Below are 27,547 nucleotides of genomic sequence, written 5' to 3'. Positions count from 1 at the left end.
GGGAAGATCAAATGAATATATTTGATGCATAAAGAACATTTCCTTGTTGATAATAAGCTACGTATATATAGCTTATTATATATATGTAGCTTATTATTCTTTGATAATCAGTTTTTGTTGTGATCTTACCTCTTTCTCACAAAATTTGGTTCTTTCCTTCACCCTCTCCTTGATCCATGTGCATTCATGGAACTTGGGGTTTTTAATAGAATCTTAGAACTGGAAGAGGTCTTGGATAGTATCTTAACAAAGTACGGGTGACAAAATGGAGGCCAAGGAGGTTGAGTGACGTGCCCAACGTCATGTTCCCACGTAGCCAACCAAGAACTAAAGGCATGGCCAGGAGACTCCTCGTTCCGCTCTGTTTTATCAAGGATTATGTATGGTGTTTGCATTCTTAATGTAAACCATTGGGACTTCTTGTGAACCCACCATTCCTCAATTCTGTTGTGTTGGTGTTTGTTTTTCTGCAGAGCAGTTCAGAGCCCCAGTTGCAGAAGACTTGTCCTGTTACCACCATGAGCTCTGGTAAGTCACTTTAAATCCTGTCTTTCTCTTCTGAACAAATCTACAAAACTGGGTGGTTTACCCAGATTTCCCATCTACTCTTAAGGCCCCAAATGCATTTCATTTTTTATTTTTTGAGACCTGGGTAAGCGTCGAAGCTTTGTCGTAAGTCGTCATTGCTACCATCACCTTCGTTATTAATGATTTAATGAGCACCTGTTATGTCTTAAGAACTATGATCTACATTTCACATGTGCTATGTCCTAATTTTTATATATTTCTAATTTTTAAACAATTTTATTGAGATACAATTGGCATAGAATGAACTGCAGATATTTTGAGTGTACAACTTGATAAATGTTGACATATGTGTACACGTCAGTGGCATTATTTAATCCCAGTGACTACAGCAAAAGTAAATAGATTGACCATAACTGCTCCAAGGAGTGAGCTGTTCTAACGTTTTCTTCATCGAGGCTGGAACAGCAGTTTGCTTACGTTTTTGCTATGCCTTTGGTAGTAACAATCAAGACCTAAGGAAATGAACAGTTTTTAGTATTTTTATTATTTATTTACGAGAGAGGGAGAGTGCACATGGGGGCACAGGGGAGGGGTGGAGGTGGGGAGAGAGAGAGAGAAAGAGAGCGAGGGAGAGAAAGAATGAGAATGAGAATCTTAAGCAGGCTCCACGCCCAGCATCAGACACAGGGCTCCATCTCATGACTATGAGATCATGACCTCATCTGAAATCAAGAGTTGGACGCTTAACCTACTGAGCCACCCAGGCGCCAGCCTGAGTTTTGAGTATTTTTAGTTTAGAGCGGGGATAGAAAGCACGGGCAAGGGAAGACAGAGAAGGGAACGGGTCCCCACTCGTTGTATAGCCAAGTACTGTCAGCTTTCCAGCCCAGAATTCAGGGCAGAGAAGTTTCCATTTGGAGACTAAGGCCCACCTTGGCTTCTGAGCATGCCCTACAGCCTCCTGAGACCTGTAGGCTGAGGGGGAGTTGGGCAGATGACCAAGTTGTAGCTCATTCAAAAAGGTCTCCTGGGGGTGCCTGGGTGGCTCAGTCGGTTAAGCGTCCAGCTCTTGATTTCTGCTCAGGTCATGATCTCACGGTTCATGAGTTCGAGCCCCGCGTCGGTCTCTGTGCTGACAGCACAGAACTGGTTTGGGATTTTCTCTCTCTGCCCCTCCCCCGTTCGCCTGTGCGCATGTGCTCTCTCTCTCAAAATAAATAAATCTTTAAAAGAAAAAAGGTCTCCTAATTCTGCATTCTCTCTGGAGTGTTAATCTAATCTCTGTCCATTAAAAACAAGCCTTTCTCGGGAGCCTGGGTAGCTCAGTCAGTTGAGTGTCCCAACTTTGGCTCAGTTCATGATCTCATAGTTAGTGGGTTCGAGCCCTATGCCGGGCTCTGTGCTGACAGCTCAGAACCTGGAGCCTGCTTCAGGTTCCGTGTCTCCCTCTCCCCGCCACCCCCCACTCCCCGCACTCTGTCTCTCTCTCTCTCTCTCTAAAATACACATGAAGAAAAAAAAAATAAAAAGCCTTTCCATTTATTGACACACAGTGCCCTGTTAGCCAAATCCTAAATTGTGCAGGACAGCATGTGCTTAGGACAGAGAATGGCTCCAGGTGGAACAGTGCAGGGCCTCAACTTGGCTTCCTCACACACCAACTGTATGGCCTCTGGCCCGTGGGGGCCATCTCAGCATTCTCCTCTGTGAAATGGACATCATGAAAGCACCGGCCCGCCCGGACTTTGTGAGGATGAAGTGAGGCAGTGCTTCTCAAGTACTGTGCGTGCGGCATCACCAGGGTTGGGTCCTCCGTTGTCAGTTCAGCTCACGTGTCCTCCTCGAGAGGAGGGGAACTCGACTTGTCTCTGATTCCCTGAGCGCTTTTGCTGCACATGCAGATGCCACACACTTTCTTTTTCCCTCCACGTGGACTTGGGTACCTCCAGGAGCTCCTGCTTTGTAACTCATTTTTTTTCTTTTTGTTTGCTTGGCTTTTTGGTTTTGCTGTCATTTAAAACAGGCCAGGGCTTTTATTTTTTATGTATTTTTTACTTTCTTTTTTTTTTTTAACTTTTGCCCTAAAATTTCTGGCTCTACCAGAGTTCGCCTAAGCTGGCATTGCCGCTCCTGGCACGCTTAACGGTAGAAGGAGGAAGAAGGGAGGGGCCCAGCAGGAAGGTGAGGGTGAGGATGGGCCTGCGGGACTGGACTTCTCCCAGGTTCACCGTCAGGCGTGGTGCGAGAAGGTATTTCATAGAAAGAGTCCAAAAAATCCGGACCTTTTGGCCTGATAATCTCACTCTTGGGAATTTCCATCTTAATTCAGAGGAAACAAAAACATCACCCACACGAAGGTGGGGAGTGAGCAGGTTCCTGATGTGCATTTGTTTGATGGAATATTATGCCAGTATTGAAAGTGATCATTAAGGGCACCTGGGTGGCTCAGTCGGTTAAGCGTCGGGCTTCGGCTCTGGTCATGATCTCACTGTTCGTAAGTTCGAGCCCTGCATCTGGGGCTCTGTGCTGACAGCTCAGAGCCTGGAGCCCTCTTCAGAGTCTGTATCTCCCTCTCTCTGATCCTCCCCTGCTCTCTCTCTCTCTCTCTCTCTCTCTCTCTCTCTCTCTCTCAAAAATAAATAAACATTAAAAAGAAATAGATCATTAGGAAGAAAGCAGCTGTGTAGAAAACATTAGTTTTAACCTTTGGTGGAAAGAGAAGCATGAAAATGATGGCACTTTTTTTTTAAAAAAAAATTTTTTTTTTCAACGTTTTTTATTTATTTTTGGGACAGAGAGAGGCAGAGCATGAACGGGGGAGGGGCAGAGAGAGAGGGAGACACAGAATCGGAAACAGGCTCCAGGCTCCGAGCCATCAGCCCAGAGCCTGACGTGGGGCTCGAACTCACGGACCGCGAGATCGTGACCTGGCTGAAGTCGGACGCTTAACCGACTGCGCCACCCAGGCGCCCCGAAAATGATGGCACTTTTTAAAAAAATATTTTTATTTATTTAGTTTACATCCAAGTTAGCATATAGTGCACCAATGATTTCGGGAGTAGATTCCTTAGTGCCCATTACCCATTTAGCCCATCCCGCCTCCCACAACCCCTGCAGGGGTTGTTCTCCCTGGAGAACCCTCCGTTTGTTCTCCAAATTTATGAGTCTCTTCTGTTTTGTCCCCCTCCCTGTTTTCATATGATTTTTGCTTCCCTTCCCTTATGTCATCTGTTTTGTCTCTTAAAGTCCTCATATGAGTGAAGTCATATGATATTTGTCTTTCTCTAATTTCACTTAGCAAAATACCCTCCAGTTCCATCCATGTAGTTGCAAATGGCAAGATATCATTCTTTTTGATTGCCGAGTAATACTCCATTGTATATATATGCCATATCTTCTTTATCCATTCAGTAATGCATTCTTTTTATTCCGAGTTTGGAGGGGGCTGCCAGTCACTGAGGGAAGTGCTTTGCTCGTGTTATCTCCTTGCATCCTCCTGGCAAACCCACAAACATGAGCATAAGGTACCAGTCCCATTCTGTAGATGGGGAAACTGAGACCCTGAGAGATTCATGATTTACCTGTGATAACCAGCTAGTGTGTAGTGTGAAGTTTAGGCAAACCCAGGCTGTGGACACCAACACACGATGTCACAGAGGTCTGAATCTGAGGCGATGGAACTATTTTGCATATTTTCTTCAAGTCTAGCTATATTTAATGAAAAGAAAGAAAGGAAAGGAAATACGTGGGGCTGGGCCTGGTGGCAGCTCAGAGGCTGCCCCAGTGCTAGCGTAGGGAGGCCTGAAGCAAGGCCTACGGCCCCAGAAAGGAGACAGTGAAGACGAACTGGGGCGGGTGCACGGGGAAGGGAGAGTTACAGAAAGAACAAGTGGGGTAATGCAGCTTCGGTTTCTGGCCTTCTTGCCAATGCCCTCCTTCCACCCATCCCTGAAATGTAGGTGCGAGGGAGATAATGGCATCTGGGAGAATTAGCCTTCATCTGTAGGTGGACAGGGCAGTGAGCAGGACAGAACCTACGGGCCAGAGTCAGGAGGTCTAGGCTGCCGGCGGGGAGGGGTGGTGGCCCTGCTTGGGTCTGGATCCAGGAGCATCCAGGCTGGCCTGTCAGTGAGGCTGATTGTTGAGAGCCTAGGTAGGTGACCCCAGGCTGGCCTGTCAGTGAGGCTGATTGTTGAGAGCCTAGGTAGGTGACCCAGTCTCAGCCAGATGAGCTACTGGGATTTGGGGCAGGGCTTCAGGCCCAGCATTTGGGGAAATAGCATATAAGCTATTTCATATAGAATATATTTAGTTTATAGAATATGTAGGAGACATTTTTTATTTTAAAAAATCAAAAATGTTTATCCCTGCTGGGGTCAAGAAGATGCCCTGTGGGATGGAGCAGACCCGAATTCAAACCGCAGCTTAGTGATCTTGGGCAGGCCTGGCATCCTCTGTGGACTTCAAATTTCTTACCTATAAGATAGGAGTCCCTAACTCCTAGCTCCAATGGACTGGGTCTGAAGTATAAAAATGAGATGCTAATTGTGGAATGCTTAGCGTGGAACCTCAGATCCAAGCAAATAGATATTTAAAAAGCCATAGCTGGGGCGCCTGGGTGGCTCAGTTGATTAAACGTCTGACTTCGGCTCAGGTCATGATCTCGCAGTTCATGAGTTTGAGCCCCACATCAGTCTCTCTGTTGTCAGTGCAGAGCCCGCTTTGAACCCTCTGTGTCCTTTCTTCTCTGCCTCTTGCTTATGTGCATTCTCTCCCTCCCTCCCTCCCTCCCTCTCTCTCTGTCTCTCTCTCTCTCTGTCTCTCTCTCTCTCTGTCTCTCTCTCTCACTCTCTCTCAGAAATATTAAAGGAACACCTGGGTGGCCCAGTCGGTTAAGTGTCTGACTCTTGGTTTTGGCTCAGATCATGATCTCACGGTTTCTTGGGTTTGGGCCCCACATCGGGCTCTGCACTGACAATACAGACCCTGCTTGGGATTCTCTCTCCCTGTCTCTCTGCCCATTCCCCACTCGTGCTGTCTCTGTCTCTCTCAAAATAAATAAATAAACTTTAAAAATATATTCAAAAATAAATAAAAAGCCATAGCTGTTATGATTCTATTTGTGGCTTGGTGGCTCCTTTGCTGTCGGGGGGCGGGGGTGGGGTCACTCCAAGCACACTGGTCACAGGTCTCAGGGTGGCGGGTTCTGTCTGCCCACCTGCTTTCCTTCTTGGGCCTACCTCTGTCAATTCAGGAAGGGGGGGACTTGGTCGGGCCTTAGGCTGCCGGTGGGTAGCTGGGGTCTCTCAGTGCCTCCAGCTGGGCAGAACTCAGAAACGTCTTAGCTGACCTAGAGGAAGTGACGTTTGAGGTGAGCCTCAAGGATGCACGGGATTTCCCCAAGGTAAGGAAAGAGGAGGAGGCATTCCTGGCGTGGGCCTTGCTGGTCTGGAAGTATCTGACATGCTGGTGGTGGGAGGTGCGGGGGCTGGGGGGGATGTTGTGAGGAGACGGGGGTGGCAGGCAGCTGAGGAGGGAAATGCAGCAGGGAAAGGCTGGGACCAGTGGCTGGAGAGCCCAGAATCCAAGCTGAGCTGCCCAGGCTTTGTCCCTTGAGGTAGCTGCTGGCCACTGTGGCTTGTGTGTTTGCTTGCTTTTAATTATCAGAAAGGTCAGTTAATTTAAATATAATCAGGTAGGCCAAGGTACACGTCATCCAACTTACTAAAAAATTAGGTTCTTAACAATCATTTGTGCATTTGGGGGAATTTGGAATACATTTTTTTTCCTCATGGAAATAAATGAATGAATTCCCAGACTAAATCCCAATATTTTCATTTTCAAAACAGAGGTGAAATACCCACTACTTACAGTAGAGGGGTTTAAGAAGATACTATTGCATTGAGCCATTTTGCTTTCATCTGTCCTGCACCCTGAGGCTCTTTAACCCGGAAAGGGCCATGGTTAGATCAGGAGCTAGACAGTTCTCTTCAGACGTAGATTGGCAGTGGGCATAGAGAAGGGACAGAATGGAGGTGGGGCGTGGGGAGGCGGTGGTTGGGGAACCGTGTCATCTCTGGGACAGAAACCCAAGAGCCTCAATGGGGGATAGTGGGCAGGTGAGGAGGGGTAGTGTCCAGAGACATTGCAGGGGAGGGATAGCATGCCTTTGGTGACCGGGGATGTGGGTGTGAGGTGAAGGAAGGTGTCAAAGAACCTGAGGTCTCTGTCTGCTGACAGCTCTCACTCTGGATGCCCAGGGATGTGTTTGAGCTAGCCTTCGAGTCAGCTTGCCAGTGAGCAGCTAAGCTTTTGTCATTCAGGAGATACCATTTTGAGGGAATTAAGCAGATTTTTATTTTATTTTATTTTATTTTATTTTATTTTATTTTATTTATTTTATTTTTTAAATTATATTTTATTTTATTTTATTTTATTTTATTTTATTTTATTTTACTTTTTAAAAATTTATTTATTTTTGAGAGAGACAGAGCAAGTGGGGGAGGGGCAGAGAGCGAGGGAGAGAAAATCCCCAGCAGGCCCTGCGCTGTCAGCACAGAACCCGATATGGGACTCAAACTCACAAACCATGAGGTCATGACCTGAGCTGAAACCAAGAGTCGGACTCTTAAATGACTGAGCCACTCAGGTCCCCCAGGCAGATTTTTTTTTTTTTTCTAATGGCAGGAGAGTTTGTCATCTACCACATACTTCCCATCCCCAAACAGCTTTTGTGTTCTGTCCTGGTTCAAGCCACACCACATGCTCAGAGTTCTCCCGTGGTGCCCAAGGGGGCCCTCCTCAGGCCGCGAGAAAGCCTGCCTGTCCCAGCATGTCACATCAGCAGGACTCAATAAATGTTGGGGGCACATAATCCCAAGCCTGTGTTCTTTGTGTCTCTTTCAGAATGTGATGTTGGTGTTTCTAAAGCCGTGGTGAACGGGTTGGCGCCAGGCAGCAATGGGCAGGACAAAGGTAAGGTCTTGAGGGGAAGCCCGGCTGGTACCACAAAGCAGTTCTACGTGGAGCAGAGTATGTTGGGCCTGGGCCATTGGCCTGCCATGAGCAGTCACTGGTCGAATCGGGTCGTGAACTGGAGACCTGTTTCTCATGCCAACTTTGAGCATGTTCTTGCATCTCGTGGGTCCAAGGTCGCTCTTTTCCACTGTGAGGTGACGTGTTAAAACCTGTCCCCCACTCATAAGATGTGAGTAACAACAGGTCAAGTACACCGACTGAGGCCTGTGTCACGCCTGGTGTGAATGGCATTTATCGGCCTGAAGTCTCTCTCGCCCAGCATTTTACCTTCACCTACGGTAAATAGTGACACGCTCACAGTCCTGACCCTGAGGCAAGACCCTCTAATGCTGAAATAAGTTATTTCGGTGGCATTAGTTTCCTGTGCATCTTCGATTTTCAGGTTTTAAACATTTTCGGACAAAAGATTTAAGTGTGAAGTGAATTATAGGTAAGATGACCTTTGAGGTCCTGTTTGTCCTGTGGTCTCTCATGGTCAGTGTCTCAACGTGGCTGCCCAAGTAGCCGGGCAGCAAGGCTCCCATGTCACTTCTGCAGTGTGTCGTGAGCAGAGTGGGGAAGTACCTTGCTTCTGCTGCTCACAGACAGACATCTCGGGAGGTCCATTGTCTTTATGGATGTGAGTGCCCTTATCTAGAAAATGAGGGAATTAGATGTTATGCAGTGTTTATTCCTGCTTCAAATTCGGAGTTTTGGTGATTCCATCTGTGCTCATCCCAATACATTTTGTGGTATCAACGAGAGGGGGCAAAAGTCCTGTCATTGAGCATTCAAGTCAAAATGCACCATCTCTCAAAGAATAATTTCAGAAAGTGACACGTTTGGCCTTCGTAATTTCCTTCTGGTTCAGCTGAATATTCCTCTTGAGACCAGGCAAAGTGTAAAGTCAGGAGGAGCAGCCGGGAAGGGAAGGCATAGAGCACAGGAGGAGATGGGGAATGGGGGGGGCCAGTTGGTTTGGGGGTCATCTCCTCTGCTGCTCTGTGCTCCTTGCCTCCCTGCTTCCCTCCCCAACCACCCCTCTCTCATGGTGTGGGTCCATGTTCTCAGGGCCCTGGACAATCTTACTAAGTTACGCTTGGGAGCGTTGAGGGGCAGTGCCTGTGGCATGGCTCCAGGGGTGTGTTTAAGCATCCAGTGAGCATGGGGAGGGGTTGGGCCCTGATGCTTAGAAAACTTGTGGGGCCACCAACCCCATCCCCATGAATTCATCAGTAGAGGAGACTTCAGGGGTGTGGGAGAGGGTGGCAGGTGGATTCCACTCTCAACTCGGTAAGACTCAACCTTCATTTGGAAAGGAGGCAGCAGATGTCACCTGAAGGTGATCATGGCGGCCTGGGGGAACTGAACAGGTCACTGAACCAGGTGCCAGGACATCTAAGCTCCAGCCTCTTCACCTAAAAGCTGGATGACTCTGAGCAGCTCTGAGCCTCTTGCTTTTTCCTCTGAAAATGGTAACAAAAATCCCAGGTGGTCATAAGGAGCAGGCAGTAGGATTGCTGTGAAAGCATCTTAATACAGGTAATATTGCTATTATCTACTTAGTTGTTGATGGCCGTATGCTATGTGACTGCCTTATGAAGCAGCAGCATGATGGACTGGAAGGTGAACTCTCCAAGGTTGAGGTGCCTACATCCCTCCTGTCCCCAGACAGGCTCACCTGCATGATACTGATGCACTAGTGACCATCTTGCTTCCCAAACAGCCTCACCCCCAGTTATTACGTAGATCTGGGGCCATAAGACCTTGGAGTGCTGCTCGTTGGGGTGACATTGGTGCCATGACACATGAGCTCCCATCTCTATTTGCTGCCATTAGGGCGAGAGGGTGAGGGGAGGCCCCCCAACAGGCTTATCGTGAGGAGGAAGGTTTGGGGATGTGCCCACCATTGAGACTCCAGAATTTGGGGACACAGGGGGTGCAGGGCAGCCTGCAGATGGAGAAGTATGAGCACCCAGGATATAAGGACACATCCCTGGCCACATCCCAGGCAGCCATCCTAGTTCTCTTACCCACATGCTGGCTGTCAGTATCCTGAGCTGCGTCCGTGGGTGCTTCCCAGAGCCTTGAGCACGCACTGGACACCTGGCAACCTCTTGTCCAGGAAAGGCCGGTTTGAGCAAGACCATCTGCTGCCCAACAGATGGAGGTTCTGATTTGCTCGGGGACAGAGGACCATGGTTGTGAGAGCAGACACAGGACCCCGGAAGTTGTGATGGTGGGGAAGCAGCTGTGGTGTCTGAGAGGACCAGGCAGCTCAGCAGCTTGTTCCCTTCCCTCCTCTGCTCATTTGGGGCCTGAGCCAGAGCTCTCCTCCTCACGGCCCTGCCCCCAGCACAGACACCCCGGCATTATTCTCCCAGGGGCCCCTTGGACGCTGGGTGCTCTCCCTTCCTCTGTGTGCCAGGCCATCTGTGTGTCTGGAAATCTCTTTGTCCAGAGCCTTGGCACATTCCTGCTATGGCACGAGGCACAGATGAACACTGACCAACTGCGTATGGGTGACGGTGGGAGGGTTCTGCCATATTGGCATGGAACCCTGGAGAGGGAAAGCAGGTTATTTTAAATTACCGCATCTACTGCTCTTCATATTGTTCTTTTCGTGTGGGCGACTTCCTCCTATTGTCCCTGCCCAGTTCCTCAACTGCCTGAGTGTTTCCCAAATGTTCTTTCTGGATACACCATTTACCCTTTTGTGTTTTCAGCAACTGCCGACCCTTTACGTGCACGCTCTATTTCTGCTGTTAAAATAATTCCCGTGAAGACAGTGAAAAGCTCCTCAGGCCTGGTACTCCCTCCAGGTATCTTTTCTTGGGTTGGTTGGTTTCTTTCTTTCTTTCTTTCTTTCTTTCTTTCTTTCTTTCTTTCTTTCTTTCTTTCTTTCTTTCTTTCTTTCTTTCTTTCTTTTTCTTCCTCTCTCTTTCTTTCTTTCTTTCTTTCTTTTATTAGCTTATCATGCATGTTTTTCCTTTCTTTCCTTCTAACAAAGACTCAAAGGCTTAATCCTTATTCCCTCTCACATCCTTGGCTGGTTTCCTTTCTTCGTGTGTGGGTGTGTGGGTGTGTGTGTGTGTCTGTGAGCCAGCAAGTCTGGAGAAGAACTGACAGGTGCCTTGCCCCTCCTCTCTTTAGTAGAAGGGTCAGTCCAGAGGCTAATCATTTACTCTTCCCTGGGTCTTTGGTACATGAGGTATGTGATACATGGAGGTACATGAGGCACGTGGCTTTGCAGAGGGGCTTCCAGCTCCCAGTATTTTATTTAAAACTTCAGTCTCCCCGAGAATGAATGTATCCCCAGAAGGAACTTCTGAGTTGGGCTGAACTTGAAGCAGCTGCCTTAGATACCTAACTAGATGCACCCCTGTGAGGCTTGCTGGGCCATTTTCCTCCTCAACCCCCGACTTCACCTCCTCTCCAAGGAGAGGGTGCCCTTCAGCTCTCTGCTCTGGCACGTAGCTTCCTTCTGTGCCAAACGGGACAAGTGAGGCTGAGGTGGCGCTTTATCCCAGTGGGGCTTTCGGGAGTTGGGCAGATCTGGTTATGGACCTGGGAACCTAGGATGGCTGGATTTGTCAGTTTGCTGCTCATCCTTTTTGAAAAGACCATGAATCAGTTTTCCCGGTAGTTTTGCGACATCAGTCACTTATCCTCTTGACAGGGTTAGACAAGTCGCATGCTCCCCAAGGCTGCCGCCTGTTCTGCCATACTTTGTGTTTTTGTGCTTCACTCTCACTGGGAAGAGGTGCTGACGGGGCTCTCTCCTGTCATGCAGTGGTCGTTCGTCTGAGCTGTTGGAAAGAGGCTGCTGGACTTGGAAAGAAGGAGGGGAGAGGCTTCTCCCTGCCCTGGCACGGGAATGGGGTGGGGTTGATGTCTGAGCCTACATCCTGCCCATCACCCACCTTCAGCCTTACCACATAATCGCAGTCTTGACAATTTTAGGTCAGAGGTCCAGGCCGTGCTGTGAGCAATTTGAAAAAATGAACTGTGGAATTCAGTTCAGCTCTAGCTGCACAGAAGGAAACATGTGCTTTCTAGCACTGTGTGATTGATCTACGTCAGCTTCTGGCCTCCCCATCACTGGTTTTCCTAGGGATGGACATCTAGATCTTCTGAGGTCTGTTTTAAAATCCTTCTCAATGGAATTTTGAAAGATCGCCTGGGTCTGCTGTTAGGCCATTATGAACTGTAGGAGAGGTCGGGACCCAGGGAAGGCTCAGTGGGGGGTGCGGTGAACACTGCTCACTGAAGGATTTAGCGCTTCTTGTCGTTTTCTTTGGTGTGAATTCATGAAGTTTGGAATGTGAGGCTCTTACCCATGATCTTTCTCCACAGGCAGCATATCCTGTCATCATTTCAAGGGTCTTGACTTGCTGATAGAAGATTTTCTTTTCCTCTTCCTTTTTCTTTTTCCAATGGGGAACTGCAGGGAGCAGTGATTCTCCCCAGAACAACTTGATTCCCAATGTTTCCAGCTTGCTCTTTTATAAGAAGAATGGTGTGGAAGCTTGAGAAATCTCTCATCAGCTCTTGCTTGAATTGTGCCTTACTAATTGGTCAGAAGTCTGCTCACCAGCCCAAGCCTCATCTAATAAAAGGAATTAACCTGCATTCATTTTGAAATGTTTTCAGCTGATAATTATAACTTACACAGAACTCATTGTTGCCTCCATTTTCCCCGAACCTCATGACATGTGGTAAACCTCCGAAAATGGGATTCATCTTTCTCCTCCACCCACAAATTAATTTTCATTGACCACCACACTGACCATAAGGCTTTCCATGGCTATAAGCAGGTTCATCTCATTCTCTGGCTGTAATGAGTTGCTAGCTGACTACTGGCTTTAATCCTTCAGGAGCCTTGGATTCAGGCTTCTCTTTTGTGCCTTTCCTTTTCAGACATGGATCCAACGAAAATCTGCACTGGGAAGGGAGCGGTGACTCTCCGGGCCTCATCTTCCTACAGGGAAGTCCCAAGCAGCAGCCCCACGAGCCCTCAGGAAACCCCACAACATGAAAGCAAACCAGGTGTGTGACCCCTGTGCTGGGGGGAGCTGTTCAAAGTCATACTGGGAGGGAGGGAGGCCCTCCTGCTTTTGCTCAGAAAGGTACGAATTCATCTGCTGCCTCCTAACTCTCCCAGGGGTCCCTAGAACGGTCAACACCTCACTCCACGTGTGGTGGGTGGTGATCAGTGCCCTGAACTAATGGGTATTCACTTGCTTCAGGCAGACACATAGCAGCGGCCACCACTTTGTTAGCTTTTGACCAGAGATGAGGAGAAACCTCATTAGGGAGCCGATGGCTCTGCAGAGGACAGAGGTGGCTTAGGGGCATGGGAGGGAGTGGTGAGATGGGCTAGAGGGGAGGTTTTGCAAGGCCATCCCTGCTTTTGAGAGCTGGGTGTAACTGGCCAGGCAGGGCTGGGGCAGTAGGAGGGGAGAAGCCAAGGGAGGCTGAGAAGTGCAGGTGCCTGACTGGCCAGGCTCCCAGGAAGACGGTGGGGCAGGGCTCAAGCCTGGTGGGGGTGACCTGGCGGCCAAAGCAGCAGGAACAGAAGAGCAATTCCGAGGCCCCTGCACACTAGAAGCCAAGGGAAACAAAAGAAGCTCCCATATGCAGCCCACCTCCCATCTGATCCATTGTTCAGGGTGTCTAGAGAGTGGTGTTGAGAACTGGGACCTGGGAACCCAATAGATCGGCATTCTACCACCTGTGGCTGTGCAACTGTGAACGGGACATTTCACTGTCTCAACCCTAGTGATCTCATCTGTAGAATGGGCTTGATAATTGCACCTGCCTCATAGCATTCCTGTGAGCGTGGAGGATGTAAAGTTTTTGCACCTGCCTAGTGACATGGAACAAGCCCTTAGCTGCTATTCGTAGGTTATGATTGTGATTATTTTGACCTCTCTAGAGAGGGTGCTCCAGAGGGCCCCTCCCCACTCACCTCCCCCATCCCACAAAGTGTTCTGGGCACTGAGAAACACTGAGGTTTCACAGGGACAGCTGGCTTTGTGGCCCCCTGCCCTCCACATGGCACTGGTTCTCACATTGGAGCTGCATCAGAATCACTGGAGTAAAATGACAAGGTGCTGCGTCCCAGGCCAGAGCTTTAGGATTTATGATTCCCGCTTGTAGGTTTCAGGTGGGGTTGGAGGGTTTACATTTCTGACAAGTTCCCGGTCATGCTGCTGCTGCTGCCCTAAGGACCACATTTGAAAGCTCCTGCTGTAGGGAAAGGGGATTTCTTCCTTTCTGGATGGGAATGAAGGGAGTAAAGGAATTAGGATAATGTCCACTTCCTTGGGACTGGAGACAAAAGGAAGTGGGACACACAAACTTTTTGGTGCAGTGGGGAGCAGTGTGTTGTGATGAGATGGAATTCTGTAGCATGGGGATGGTTGGTGCCCAGCATCCCGGGTCATGCCCAGGAAACTGACTTCCTGTCCCAGCCACCTATAACCAGCGCCAAGGCAGATGCCCAAGGACTAGGCCAGGCTAGGGTTTGAGCACAAACCCTGTTCTCATAATGTTGCCTCCCTGTGGAGGGCTTCTTTTTCCCTGGTCTCAGGGCAGGCATAAGTGGCTGCCAGCACTATTGGTTGAAAGAAGCTTCTTGGCCTCATATTCCTGAACCCATACCTGAAAAGGTAGGGCCAAGCAATGAAGGCAAAATAATTCCTTCCTAAGGCTAGCTTAATCCAGCCTCTCCAGGCCTAACTGGGAAGATCTAGCTCCCAAGGATGTTTGAGGAAGAGACAATCCTAAGGGATAATTTAAAGAAAAAGACCATACCTACAGCTCATGGCCCAATAAAATGACCTTATCAAGCCCAGGGCCCTTTCTCTGGTGGTAAAAGGTAGAGCGAATGGGAGGAGGAGAGGGTCCTTGAGCTCCCCCTGGTGGTTATAGAGTGGCACTAACATAGAACGCCTGCTACTCTTTCACCCAGTAGTCTTGCGCTTGGGCTTACAGTGCCGTGCAGTGATTTGAGTACTTTAAGAAGCTCTCTAGTCTCCAAATAATTCTATATCCTACGAATTCTGGCAACGCACTTGGGTGAAAAAAGATCTTGTTTGAAAACGCAAATACATTGAAGAATTAGGGGATAGCCCAGTCGTGCACACTTCCAAGGTAAAAATCAGTTTTAGTAGATTATTTTCCTCCTGGTAAGTGGAGTTCATTGGCTCCAAGCCAACAGACATTTAGTTAGCATCATCTGTGTGCCAGGCACTAAGTAGTCACTGGGAATTGTGGCGAGAAATAGGGAGAAGGGAAGGAAAAGGAGAGTAATTCTAGGTGCGTTAGGTGAGGACAGAAGTCCTTTTGCTGCAACAGAGGAGTCTGGCGTGGGCCGCTAGTCCACTTCTGCGCTTTCCGACTGGGGAAGCCACACCTTTGAAGACCATGTAAAGTATGAGGGACCTGTGCAAGCTGCTTGCCAAGCTTCCTAGCTCCAAAATGCTCTATGACCTTGGGAAGTTTGGGGATTAACCTGACACAAACAGAATCCCATTCACTGAGGTCAGATTCGAGATTACACATCAGGGCAGTTTGGGGTGGAAGGAAGAAGCTGGGTTTGAGTAAAGGGAAGCGTAAGTACCAAAGAGGCTGGGATGAGTTAACACTGGGGTGAGGTTCAAAAAGGATGTGACTCCGAGGATGGGACCTCCCAGCTGGAGACCTTTCCTCTTACTGTACTGCTCACGGACCAGCATACTGCAGACTCTTGACTGGCTTTGTCCAGGCGGCTCCTCGGCCCTCCCCTCATCCCTGCCTGCTCCCTCCGCTTGGGCCTCTGGCTGATGACCTGCCTACCCCGCAGCGGCCTCTAGTCCTGTCACAGGGCCTGGGAGTCCATGGGCCTCGACAAGCCTCAGGCAAACCGTTTTCTGCACCATCTGCAGGCAGCCACGTTCAGCCCAGACCAGCAGCGCACATATGAAGCAGCGAGTGTCTCTTGCCAACGACAGGGCATGCTTCCTGCTCGCAGTGCCTTCACAGATAGCTGATGTCCAGTAGCGTCCAGCTCCCTCCCTTATCACCAGGGCCAGCATCTGTGCCCCAGCTGCTCTGTCTGCCTTTCTCTGCCCGCTCCCTGGCTTCACCACCTCCTTCCATCCCTGTATATCTACAAGTTGCTGATCATTTGCCAAGCCTGGAAGCTCCAGTCTCGTGCTACTGCCCAGCACCTGTGTCCTGGTTTCTTTCCTTACGTGACCCTTTGACACCCGCATTTCAGAGGTGGCTCCTGTTTCCAGTCCTTGCTTCAGCTCCCTCATCCTGTGAGACCTGGTCTAGTTCTGCAGTGACACAGCCCTCTGTTGAGGCTCAGCTCTGCCACTTACCGTCTTTGTGATGTGGGCGACTCATTCAGCCTTGGCGAGCTTCAGTTTCCTCATCTATAAAATGGGGATGGCCTGAGTAGAGTTGCTGGGATTCAGTGAGCTCTTTCACACCAAGATCTAGCATGAGCCAGGCACACAGCAGGTGCTCTTTGATGACAGCCATCCTAGTTATGCACATCCGGAGGCCTGTCACAGCCTTCCAGTAATTGCAGTTGGTGGCCTTGAGGGCAGCGGGAATGAAGAACCAGGGCCAGGGGGAAAGTGCATGTGGAAGAGTGAAGTGGCAGGGCTTGGTACAGTGTGTTTGAGGAGCTTGGAGATGTGAACCTGCTGAGAAGGAAGTGCCTCCCCTGGTTGACTAGGAGGATGGCTGAGGTGCTCATGGAAGCAGTGGCTTTATGAAGGGAGAGAAAGGGATGCTGAATTCCATAGTTTCACATACTAAGTTTTGGGGAAAGGGCAGGACCTCTAGGAAGGAGTTTCTAAAAGATATTTGGAAACTTGGAGTTCAGAGTGTGGGTTTAGGAGCCGTGTGCATCCAAGATTGGGAGGATGGAGGTGCTGTTTGAGGTGGAGGGTGGTAGAGTCCTAGGAGTTGCCCGGTTTAAACCCACCCTCCAGACTCCTGTCCTCAAGAGGTAGCTCGACTCTGGATTGTCAACCGTGGCTTCCTGACCAGCCTCCTAATCTATGAATGTGGACCTAGGTTTTTGGATCAGAACCTATTAGAAAGAACTGCAATAATTTTAGTGCCGACTCCCTGACTCTGGGAGAGGTATTACCTTATCCCTGCTTCCTTGCCTGGCCATCGTTGCCTGGCCAGGTCTGGGTATTGACCTGGTTGGTTCAGGGGATCTACACCTGTGTCCCCAGGTCAGAGTGTTACTCCAGAAGAGACAGGGAGCCTGATGAACTGGTGAGTGTGATACCAAGCTTCCTGTCTGGTGTAGCCAGAAGGCCATCAATCCCTATGTTCTGACCCACAAGCCAAAATCCAGTTCAACCCCTACATTTTGTTAATTCTGTGCCGGTTGCCTCCAGTCTTTCCTGCCTGATTCTTGACTGCCACATTAGCTTTGGGCGTAAATCAACTCATTTCCTCTGGTTTGACTCTTGTGTTTGTGCTCCAGAAGTGGCAGTAGCAAAAAGATATCATGAGAAAATTGACATGGAAGCGGTTAAAGACTGCTAAAGACCATTAATGTGAGTTAGAGTCCTCTTTTATGAATGCCTGTACAAGAATTAGGGCCAAACAAAGAAGTTGGAAGGAAAAGACTCCACCAGAGAACACCGTGATTTCTGACACGAAATACTCATTGAAGGGATTCCAAAAAGTACCCTCAGGTTTCATATTTTGCTAGGACTCAACTCATCGAAAGCTGTTATACTCATATACTCACAGTTATGGTGGATTACAGGGAGAGGATACAGATTAATATCAGCCAAGAGAAGAAGTCCAAAGTGAGCTCTAGGGAAGAACCAAGCACAGAGACTTTTGTTGACCTCTCCTGGGGAGTCAGGATGCATTAGTTCCTGTCTGATGTAGCCTAAAGACCATCAATCCCCGTGTTCTGACCCACAAGCCAAAATTCAGTTCAACCCCTACGTTTTGTTAATTGGGCAAGGACAGGACCTCTAGAAAGAAGTTTCTAAAAGACATTTGGAAAATTGCAGTTCAGAGTGTGGATTGAGGTGTGACAGTATGTTCAGGGAACTGTCAATCTGGAAGTTCTCCTGAGCTGTTGTGCCCAGAGTTTTTATCCACTGCTCATGTGGCCAGTCTCACTCTCCAGCCTGAGGGTGAGCTCTTGATGGCTCAAAGTCCCCACGCTGAATCACATTATTGATCTGGCACAAAGACACTCCCATTGGGATGACATTATGGGTTCAGAGATTAATTCCCAGAAGGCAGATGGCAAAGGCCAGATCTCTTTCTGGGTAAGGTTAAATTATTTACCACACAGCTGGAATAAAGAAATAAACATAAATGAGATTTGGAACACTATTAGATCCACTGGTAACAATTCTTGGGATACCCTCCTAGAATACATCGAATCTGACTTGGTAAAAGTTATCCTGAGATCCTAAGAACTGATCAGCAGAACAGCTTCAGAGCAGACCAAAATGAAATTAGCACAGAATGAGATAAAAGAAAATATCAAGAGGCTGTGGCCACAGGCCAGCAAAGATCATGTATAAAAAACAGAGGAAAAGATAAGACAAAATAAATTGTACTTCTCCTGGAAAGGCTCGGTCTCAGCAGGGCTGCAAAACCTACCTAGAATCCAACTTTCCTAAGCCCTCCTCCCCCCTCAGGGGCTCTGAGGTAACATTTATCGAAAGAAGCATTTTGACAGTCTCCTCAACCACGAGCTAATAATTGATGGTTATGTATATAAAATTTCACCTGCCGCACTTGGATACAAATGGCTGTGGGCTGGTGCCGACCTTCAAGGTTCAGAAGACTAGGTAACAGAGGATGACATACATTGGAAATTCAGCCTTCCTTTAGTGAGGAAGAGAGGAATGCCTAGAGAGGTCCTGGAAATTGCCTTTTCTGGGGCAAGGTGAGGGGAACAGTTTTTGTGACTTGAAATGAGAAGAAAAAGTGGGTTGATTTCCATGGATATTACCTTCTCAGAGCTGTTTATCAGATGGCAGATGTCAACAACTCTCATTTCTATGTGTGGGGAAACTTTTTTCCCTTAGTTTTGGATTCCAATTTTACTAATAAGCACATACTTTCTGCCAGGTATTTCCATTAAGTCCTCATGACTCAAAAGAGGTAGATAATACTTCATTTCACAGATGAGGCTGTCCTGTGCTGTGGGATGTGCAGTTAGCAAGGACTCCAGCTAGACAGTCGGATGCCAAAATGATAGTCCCCTTACGACTAGTGCTTTGGAGGGACAGACTCATCTCCGCTGTCCATGACGCATCTGCTTGTCAGTGTCACCTGAATAGAAGCAACTCAACCAAGAACAAAAGAGCAGGCAAAGTAATGTGCCCCCATGTCCGTGTAGAAAGCTCACGTCCTTCATCAGATAGCCCCTCACTCAGAACCTATTGATATTCAGTGTATGTGTAAATCTAATACATTTGACAGAATGGCTCGACAAAGGTGGGCTAGAAATAACTTAGGAAGGTGGGACAGTATAAGTTGATGGATACAGGGTTGGGGGGAACCATTATCATATTGTGTTACTTCGTGCTTGAGGGCCTGCCATGTGCAAATAAATCTCTGGGCCAGGAATCTGGATGGATGCAACAGTGAGTGTTAAAAATGGTCACTTTTAGGATCCTTCATATGCCTGATCTCTGGATCTTCAGCAACCCTGTGGTGTCCATGGAGTAAGGATCCTATTTGATAGACGAGAAAAAGAAAGTTCAGAATGATTGGCAGCCTGCCCTTGGTCACAGAAGCCAGTACATTGCAATAATATGCATAAAACTCAAATCCTATAAATTCCCCAGCTATGTGGTTGGGAAGAGAAGACAAATACCTGTAAATTATGCATAAGGGAGTAGCAGAAATGTACCCAGCAACCCACTAAAAGAATACATGACAGAAACGTTATAAAAACCTCTGTTTGGGGGGCCCCTGGGTGGCTCAGTCCGTTAAGCATTTTGGTTCAGGTCATATCTACAGTTCATGAGCTCAAGCCCTGCATCAGGCTCCATGCTGAGGTTGGAGCCTGCTTAGGATTCTCTCCCTCTCTCTCTGCCCCTTCCCCATTCTCTTTCTCTCTGTCTCTCAATAATAAACTTAAAAAACCCTCTATTTTAGAGGGGAAAAGAAGGCAAAAATGGGTACAAAATAGTTAACAGTTAATGGGAAACAGTTTTCCAGAAAAACGATGTGTTTCAAATGTTCCTTGTATAGTGGTTTTCAAAGTATGGACTGTGGACCGGCAGCCTCAGCATCACGTGGGAAACATGGTAGAAATGTAAGGCTTCACCTCCCATCCACTGAGTCAGAAGCGCTGGGGGTCGGGCCCTCCAGTCTGTGCTAACAAGCACGCGGGTGATTCTACTGCAGTTGAACTGCTGTGCAGGGGGGCAAACCATTCGAAACCTATACCTGATGCTTTGCCTTTTGTTCCCACACCTTTTCTCCCACCTCCTCCCTGGAATGTAGGTGGTTGGAGGGGGGAGGGGGGTTGGTGGCTGTGGGTGGTGGGCAGAGTGCTGCACTAGCTTCGGGATACCCAGGCTGGCTGCTTTGCATTTCCAAGCTGTGTGATGTGGGGCAAGCTGGCCTCTCTTATCCTCGTCCGTGAAGTAGAGTGATCACCCACCTCACAGACTTGCCGTGTACGCTAAATGAAGTACTAGATAGGACAAAAGTGACTAACGGTGTCTGGCCCTTAGATGGTGTTCAGTAACACTGGTAAATCTCAACTTGACATCTGGAAAGCCCACCTCTAGTCCTTGAGGTGGGGCTTGGGTTGTGACAGCTGCTGTATTAGTCCCTCTTTATACCCCTAGAGGGTAAGATAAGAGTAGGCAGGACACGGGGCGCCTGGGTGGCTCAGTGGGTTGAGCATCTGACTTCGGCTCAGGTCATGATCTCACAGCTCGTGGGCTCAAGCCCTGCGTCGGGCTCTGTGCCGACAGCTCGGGGCCTGGAGCCTGCTTCAGATTCTGTATCTCCTTCCCTGCCCCTCCCCTGCTCGTGCTCTCTCTCAAAAAATAAATTTTTAAAAGTTATTAAAAAAAAAGAGTAGGCAGGACATGAAGAAGGAAGTTAAGGGTTTGGCTAGTTCAGGGGGTTGGCACACTATGGCCTGCAGGCCACATCTGGTCCATGCCTATTTTTGTACAAAAAATAGTACAATGGGAAAATGGTTCAAAGGAAAGCACAAGAGGAATAGTATTATATGCATGTGAAATTCTATGAAATTCAAATTTCAGTGTCCACAAATAAAAGTTCTTTGGAATACATCCACACTTCGTTCATGTACATGTTATCTGTGGCCACTTTTGTGCTAGGATAGCAGGGTTGAATAGCTGCGACTGAGACCATATGGCCCGCAATCCCTAAAATATTTACTGTCTGGCCCTTGATAGAAAAAGGTTTCTGACCTCTGGGCTAGGTGGAGGGCAGAGCATAGAGACGAGGTGATGCGGAAGGTGATGATGATAGCTAGCAAACATTTACTGAGCCCTGGCAGGCACTGTGCTAAGCATTTCTCCTGCATTATGTCATTTAATCCTTATAGCAACACTTAGGAAGCAAGCATATCATTATCCCCACTTTTCAGATGGGAAAATAGGCTTAGAACTTGCTCAGGGTCACAGAGCCCATCGGTGGTGGATCCAGGATTTGAGGTGAGGTCAGGGTGGTAGCCAGCCACAAGGGGACAAGGTTGGCTTGTCACGTGATGAAAACTCAGGGTGATTAGATTTTGAAATGTTTATGTGGCTCATTTAAATGGAAAGAAGGAAAGCAGGCAGAGGAGGAAAAAAAAAAGTCCTTATCACAGCAGATACCTCTGGGCTTAAATCATGCTTTCCCCCTAGCCCCGCTGCCAGTAGCCACAGAAAAAGTGCTTATCTATTTCTCCCTCTCCGGAGTCAATTAAGCCCAGCCTGCTAATGAGGAGAGGTCATTCAGAGCCCACATCAGGGATGGAGAAGGGGAATGGGAGTTACTAGGGACAGGGCAGGGGAGAGTTCTGTTGCCTTTTTGTCTGTAAAATAAGAATGTCAAGGAACAATTGTTTCTTCATTACTGTGAATGTGAGCCTTGTGTTTTCAAAGGTCAGCGCCTGTGAGCACATCATGGTTTAGAGTGGGTTCCTATGGTAATTAGGCCATCGTGACTGAGGGCATTTTGTGTCAGGCAATGGGGTGCTGGGTTTTCCTCTTTCTCTGCAGTACATGCTTGTTTCCTGCGAGTGTAACCATTTCTGTTTGCCCCTTTCTCTTGTTTTCATCCTTTCTGCACCACACGTAGTTCTGGACTCAGAGAATCCCTCAGCAGGTATGGTTTCTCTTGCATTCTTTCTGCCCCTGCCTTCCACCAGGGACTTAGAGGGGAACCGGGGAGTGTTCCCTGTGAGTGAGGGGTTTCTTTCTTTTTTCCCCCCATCTCTCAGATGAGTGGAGGCTCTCTTCCAATGCTGATGCCAATGGAAACGCCCAGCCCTCCTCACTTGCTGCCAAGGGCTACAGAAGTGTGCATCCCAACCTTTCTTCCGACAAGCCCCAGGTAGGCCTGTGCCCACGGGTGGGGTGGGGACTGGTGAGTGGCACCTGTTCTTGAGTCTTTTAGCCTGCGCTCATGACTTCCTGCTTGCCCAGCTGAATAACGGACTGGGATCTGAGCCACACTTTTGGCTAACTGTGGAAAAGGTCTGCAAGGACCAGAGATAGGGGGGAAAAGTTGGGGCTCAAGGACAGCAGAGGATGAGGATGATCTATACCAGGGGATAGGAAGTGTGAGCCCAATGTTTCTAGGTTTGAAATGTATGTGGAAATGTTCTGAAAGAGGGAATGCATTTAGCCCTGAGTAAGGGGGGGAAGAGTCTGAGCCTGGTGGGTTAAAAACTCTGGAATCAAAGAGTACGCTCTTGTGTTTATTGCATTTATTTGCTGTAAGAGTTCCAGCAACTCTAGGCTTACAGATCACGGTCGGGTAGCTGTGGCCAGCCCCGAACCCAGTGGCCCAGAGCAGGCAGACGGACGTCTGAATGGCCGGAACAGCACAGCCTCAACTGCCTCGTGCTGATCTGCTAAAGAACACACCAACCCCTGCCCCAGGCCCTGCACAACTTGGAGAACGGATCATTTTGGCTTAAGTCTTTCCCCTAAGTTGTTTTCCTGATCTTTCTTCCTTCCCCTCCCTGTCACTACTCTGCCATTTTGATGAAAGAATAGATCCTGTTTTAGTTTAGTTTAGTGAAGAGTGTTTTTTACAGAGGAGTAACATCCATGGGATGGAGCCATCCTTTCTCTTAAAGGACACTGTACTGTTCCAAAAAATGTGGTGGGAGTATGTTCCTCATGTGGTCCCCGTCCCTGGGCCTGCCTTGCGCGAAGGTACTCCCAGAATTCACCAGGAGCCTGGGCATTCCAAATGCCGCCCCGGATCCCACCCCACTTGTCTGATGATCCTCTTGCTCCTGAGGGCATAAAGTTGCACTGGCCTCTGAAATGGAACCAAGTCAGAGAGGACGTCTTCCTTCCTCTCTGCAGACCCTGGCTTTCCAGGCTTAGAGGTGTCGCTGAGCAGCCCCGCTAAACCTTCCCGCCATGCTCGCCTCCCGTAGGCACAGCCATGTGCCCGCAAGGCCACTGGCTAGAACCCGAGCTGCAGGTGTGCCTCATGATGCCCTTATAGGACACAGCTGTCCAGTAAATGACTTGCCATCGATGTTCCATTTCCGAGACCTTCCCCGGTATGTGAGTGCGCTGCCTGTCTCTCAGAGACAGGCTTCTGTCTCTGCAGTCTCAGGCGTGAATAGAGCTGGCTCTGAGTTAGGAGATGGTGCTGATTAATTCAAGGCAAATGTGGAAGCACATCTTCCTCCCCTATCAGTGACGTAGTTCAAAGGCTAACTCGCTCCTTCCTTTGGCTTCTTAGAGAGTTCTTCTGAAGAGATAATTTTGGGAACGTGAAGTAAATAAAAATTCCTCTTAAATACATTTATTTACTACAGCTTTACTGAGCATTCACTGTGTTCAGATCAAGATGTTAAACATTGCCCTCAAGGAGTTTATAAGGGTGAACTTTATCATAATGGTGAATTTCCTATCATATCGCCTACAGATAGCATATTTTCTTATTTGTCACTCTCCAAGAATTTTTTTTTTTTTAACTGGGGTGTCTTAAAGAGAACCTGGCAAATTGCTGATACAGAGGTTTTGTTCTGTATATTCAGTGTACAATTGGCCACCCAACTTTCAAGAACCTTTAGGTCATACATCATTTCTTGGATTTGTTTTCTGAATGCAAGAAAGACTTCTTGTCCATAGAGCCATTGCCAGACCTGTAAGTACTATGCTGGCTTAGACAGAACCAAGTCGGGCTGGGCTGGGAACTGCCCCGGCTTAGTTTCGGATGAAGATAGCTCTTAGAGCCCCACAGGCCTGGCATCTGCTTATAAGGAATGAGTTGGGGTCCAGGAGACCCCGGGGCCAGAGGGGAATCCTGTTTTCTGGTGCTCCCAGATGCTGCCTTTCTTTCTGCTGTCCTGGACCTGCTGCTCTCCTCGCCTCTCGTAACGAGGAACCCGGGCTCCCCTCCCTCTGACAGCTTCATCGCGGTGGTCTTCACTGGGGGCGGAAATGGGCAGTTTCTGGAACTGTATAAGCTAGGAACATATCTGATTCTTCAAGCAGCTCCATTTCTTCACTGCCCCCACCTTCTACAGGGATGAAGGGAATTTCATTAGTAGCCAGCTAGGCAGGAATGGAAGCTGCCTCTGTAGTTCGTACAGTGTTTACAATAAATCAGAAAGTAGTTCCTTCCATGTAAAATGACAATGCCTATCTCCCTCCTTCTTTGGGACAGGAAGGCCTTTGGCTCAGGGTGAACTGTCAACACTCTGGGGAGGCATCTTCTCTACAAGGTCAAAGCCCTGGGAAGCCTTGTGCCTGATGTCATGCAGCCCTGGCACCTTATATGGCCAAAAGCAGATTAAGTTAAAAACTCACTGAAACCTACTTCTATCTTTGGACAAGAAGAATCACATGTGGGACACTGGAGCTCAAAGTAAAAGTAACTCTGAGCTGAAGTCAAAATTGGCTTTTGCTTCTCTCCCTGACAACCACCGCTCCACTCACCCCCAGTCCCTTTGGTGTGTGATGGTTCAAGTGCTTTATTTGTAAAGAGCATTGTTCGGTTTGAAACATGCCCCAACCTCTGGTGTAAGTTCACTGGAACCAAGTATGTCCCAACTGGAGGGTTTTACTCCTGCTAACTACTGAAGAGGGGTCATTCGTTTTGTATTTTTGACTGGTCCACATGGCCTCATTCCACAGGCACTGTCTTGGGCACCCTGTGGAAAGGATAGGCATCAAGTTAACCTAGGATATCCAAATTGTTTCTCCTCAATCCAGGTTATCTGTAGCTTGAAAACTGAGTTTGTTATGAGTTGCTTACTGTTTCTGGGGTTGATCTTCTAATCCAGACTCAAAAAACTTGATTTCTTACCTAGTCACCCTTGTTAGTATCCCTTCCCCTTGCTACCTGCACTCCACAAAAAATAAAAAACAACCCCCAGATAGACCCACACCCTTGCACTCTCCCGGCTTTTGGTCATAACCCATTTGCTAAGTATTGACCAAACTTACTATACTTCACCGGTGCAATTTAGATGATGTTCCGGCTTTCTAGTACTGGGCTGTCTTTGAAGATAGGAACCCGTGAGGAAAATCTAGGTGTCTTAGCTTAGGCTGCTGTAACAAAATCCCATAATCAGGTGTCTTAGACAACACATTTATTTCTCACAGATCTTGAGGGTGGGAAGTCCAAAACCAAGGTGCCAGCTGATGTGGTTCCTAGTTAGGGCTCTCTTCCTCGCACATAGACAGCCACCTTCTCGCTGTGTCCTTACCTGGTGGGACAAGAGTGAACTCTAGTCTCTTTTTATAAGGACACTGATCCCATCATGGGGACCCCACCTTCATAACCCCATCTCCTCTCCTACTCACTCCACTTCCAAACACCATCACTTGGGGCTATGGGTTCATTATATGAACTTTGGGGGACATACACATTTAATCCATAACACAAGGAAAATAAACTTTCCTCATTTTATGGTCTAATTTCCACCGATTGCCAGATGGTTCTCATTGACATGAGGGTCATTCTGGAGATTTACTCCATTTCCTCTGCCCCACTGAGACCCAAGGAGGAGCTAGGGGCTGTACTGAGGGAAAGGGAATGAGATGTGACCTATACCTTCCTCTCAGCCTGGAACCAGAGCTTTGGGCTTAAGCCAGGAGTGTGAGGCTGGGCACCCACTGTGGGATTGTCTGTGCCCGGTGGTGGGCTGGATGGGAGTGGGGAAGGGGCCGGAATTTGAGGAACCAGGCACAGTCCAACTCATTAGGCAAATCAAGTGCTTCATTGCCTGGTCCCTTTGTTCTGTGTGCATCAAAAATGGGAGACTACATGCTTTTAATCTCATGCCTGTCTTCCTTCTAATAATTAGTTCCATCAGATTGTTTCCTCTGAGAAAAGAGCACATGTGGATTCTAAATCCTGAGCATTCTCTTCTTGGTGAGCTTTAATTGGTTATGCTTATGGAATTGAGCACTAAATCTCAGTGATTCAATTAAGACATCTGTCTCCTGTGAACACAAATAAGGACGATTCTTCCAATTCCCTATTTCCTAAGGGAAGAGAATGAAAGACATTCGAGTGTTTCAGTGAACTTAAACTTTTAGAGCTAAGGGCATGGAGAGAAAGATCTTTCAGGAAAGGTGTGGGGGCTCTGGGGCCTCTTGCCCTGGCCGTGAGCCCTCGGGCATCCTTCAGTCCGGAGGGCTAACAAGGGGTGCGGTCAGCCAAGGATGGCTGTCAAAGTGGCTTAGCACGTGGCCGCTCCTGGGCTGAGATGTAAGAGAAGCAGGCCTGCCTGTCCAGGTGAGTATGATTTAGTCCTTGACTTTACCCGGAGGAGAAATGTAGGGATCACAAGGACTCTAAGCTCAGGGTTTGCTTAAAGACATGTCAAGAATTGTTTTTCTTCAGATCATGTTATGCTATTTCTAATGGTCATCCTTCTTTCCATTTCCCATCCTCTTTCTTTCTTTGTTCCCCATTTTGATACTTTCTCTTGAAAATCATGCTGAAGGTTCTCTCTCCCCCTCGGCCTCCTCTCCCTAAAGGGGACCGCTTTGCATGGCAGCCCCCCACCATCCACAGTACCTCCAAGGACTCCCTCTACCTGAGCTCACCCAAGCCTTACGTCTCCCTCAGCACCCCCAGCCAACAGAGCCCCTCACGACCCCAGCCCGTCTCCATCTCCCTGGCAGCCAGATGCGTTGCCAAAGGCGTGGTGCGTCCTGGGCCCTTGCTTCCTGGTTCCACGTTCCCCAGTGCTTCCTCCCAACCCCGGCACCACTGTGTGGCCACCAGAACGGTTTACAGTGAGAATGTGAGCTCTAACCCACGTCATAAGGCAGTTGGGAATAAAAAGGTCAGCAGCTTATATGTACCTTGTTTATCCAATAACATTTGCCGGGTGGCAGCGCAAAGCTCCTCTTGTGTTGCACCTGACCCAGCCACGGGCACTCCCTTGGAAGCTGCAGGCGCTCGCGCACAGGCTCCCAGCCTTGTCTCCCACGCGGCCGGCACAGGAAAGCCACCCTCTGCTCCTCCTGGCCCTCCCAAGCTATTCTTTGACATCCGTAAAGATGCCACCGTCCGGGGCGAGAGTCCTTCCCTGTGCACTCGGCCTCCGTTCCCGGACGCAGTGAGACCACCTGTGCTAGGCCCCCAGCTTTCCTCTGCTCCCGAAAACCGGAAGAGAAAAGAACCTTACCTTTTGCAGCCGTGTTATCCAGCCAAGGCAAGGAATTAGACATGTGTGTGTGTCTTCTACACCATCTCTTTCGAAACTCCTGCAAAGCAGCTCCCTTGTTTTCTGGGCTGCCCTCCCCTCCCTTTCCTCGTC

The 27,547-nt window shown here is 48.5% G+C and overlaps 1 protein-coding gene across 50 annotated transcripts in view; it reads left to right on the top strand.

The window, feature by feature from the left end:
- SORBS1 (sorbin and SH3 domain containing 1) overlaps positions 1-27,547 on the top strand; it is a 232,296-nt gene that overhangs the window by 110,808 nt on the left and 93,941 nt on the right. For 23 of the 50 annotated variants that reach the window (XM_058697237.1, XM_058697244.1, XM_058697239.1 and 20 more), the window contains exons 3-9: positions 474-528; positions 7,435-7,503; positions 10,272-10,367; positions 12,466-12,594; positions 21,877-21,903; positions 22,019-22,131; positions 26,726-27,442. In XM_058697237.1, the coding sequence (XP_058553220.1) occupies positions 519-528; positions 7,435-7,503; positions 10,272-10,367; positions 12,466-12,594; positions 21,877-21,903; positions 22,019-22,131; positions 26,726-27,442 (1,161 nt within the window). In that variant the 5' untranslated portion in view covers positions 474-518. The remainder of the gene's footprint in view (positions 1-473; positions 529-7,434; positions 7,504-10,271; positions 10,368-12,465; positions 12,595-21,876; positions 21,904-22,018; positions 22,132-26,725; positions 27,443-27,547) is intronic. The other 27 variants (XM_058697260.1, XM_058697257.1, XM_058697254.1 and 24 more) reach the window with 7 other exon arrangements.

This window comes from Neofelis nebulosa, chromosome 13 (genome assembly GCF_028018385.1).
Source record: "Neofelis nebulosa isolate mNeoNeb1 chromosome 13, mNeoNeb1.pri, whole genome shotgun sequence".
NCBI lineage: Eukaryota > Metazoa > Chordata > Mammalia > Carnivora > Felidae > Neofelis > Neofelis nebulosa.
This window is presented reverse-complemented; position numbering and strand designations above follow the sequence as displayed.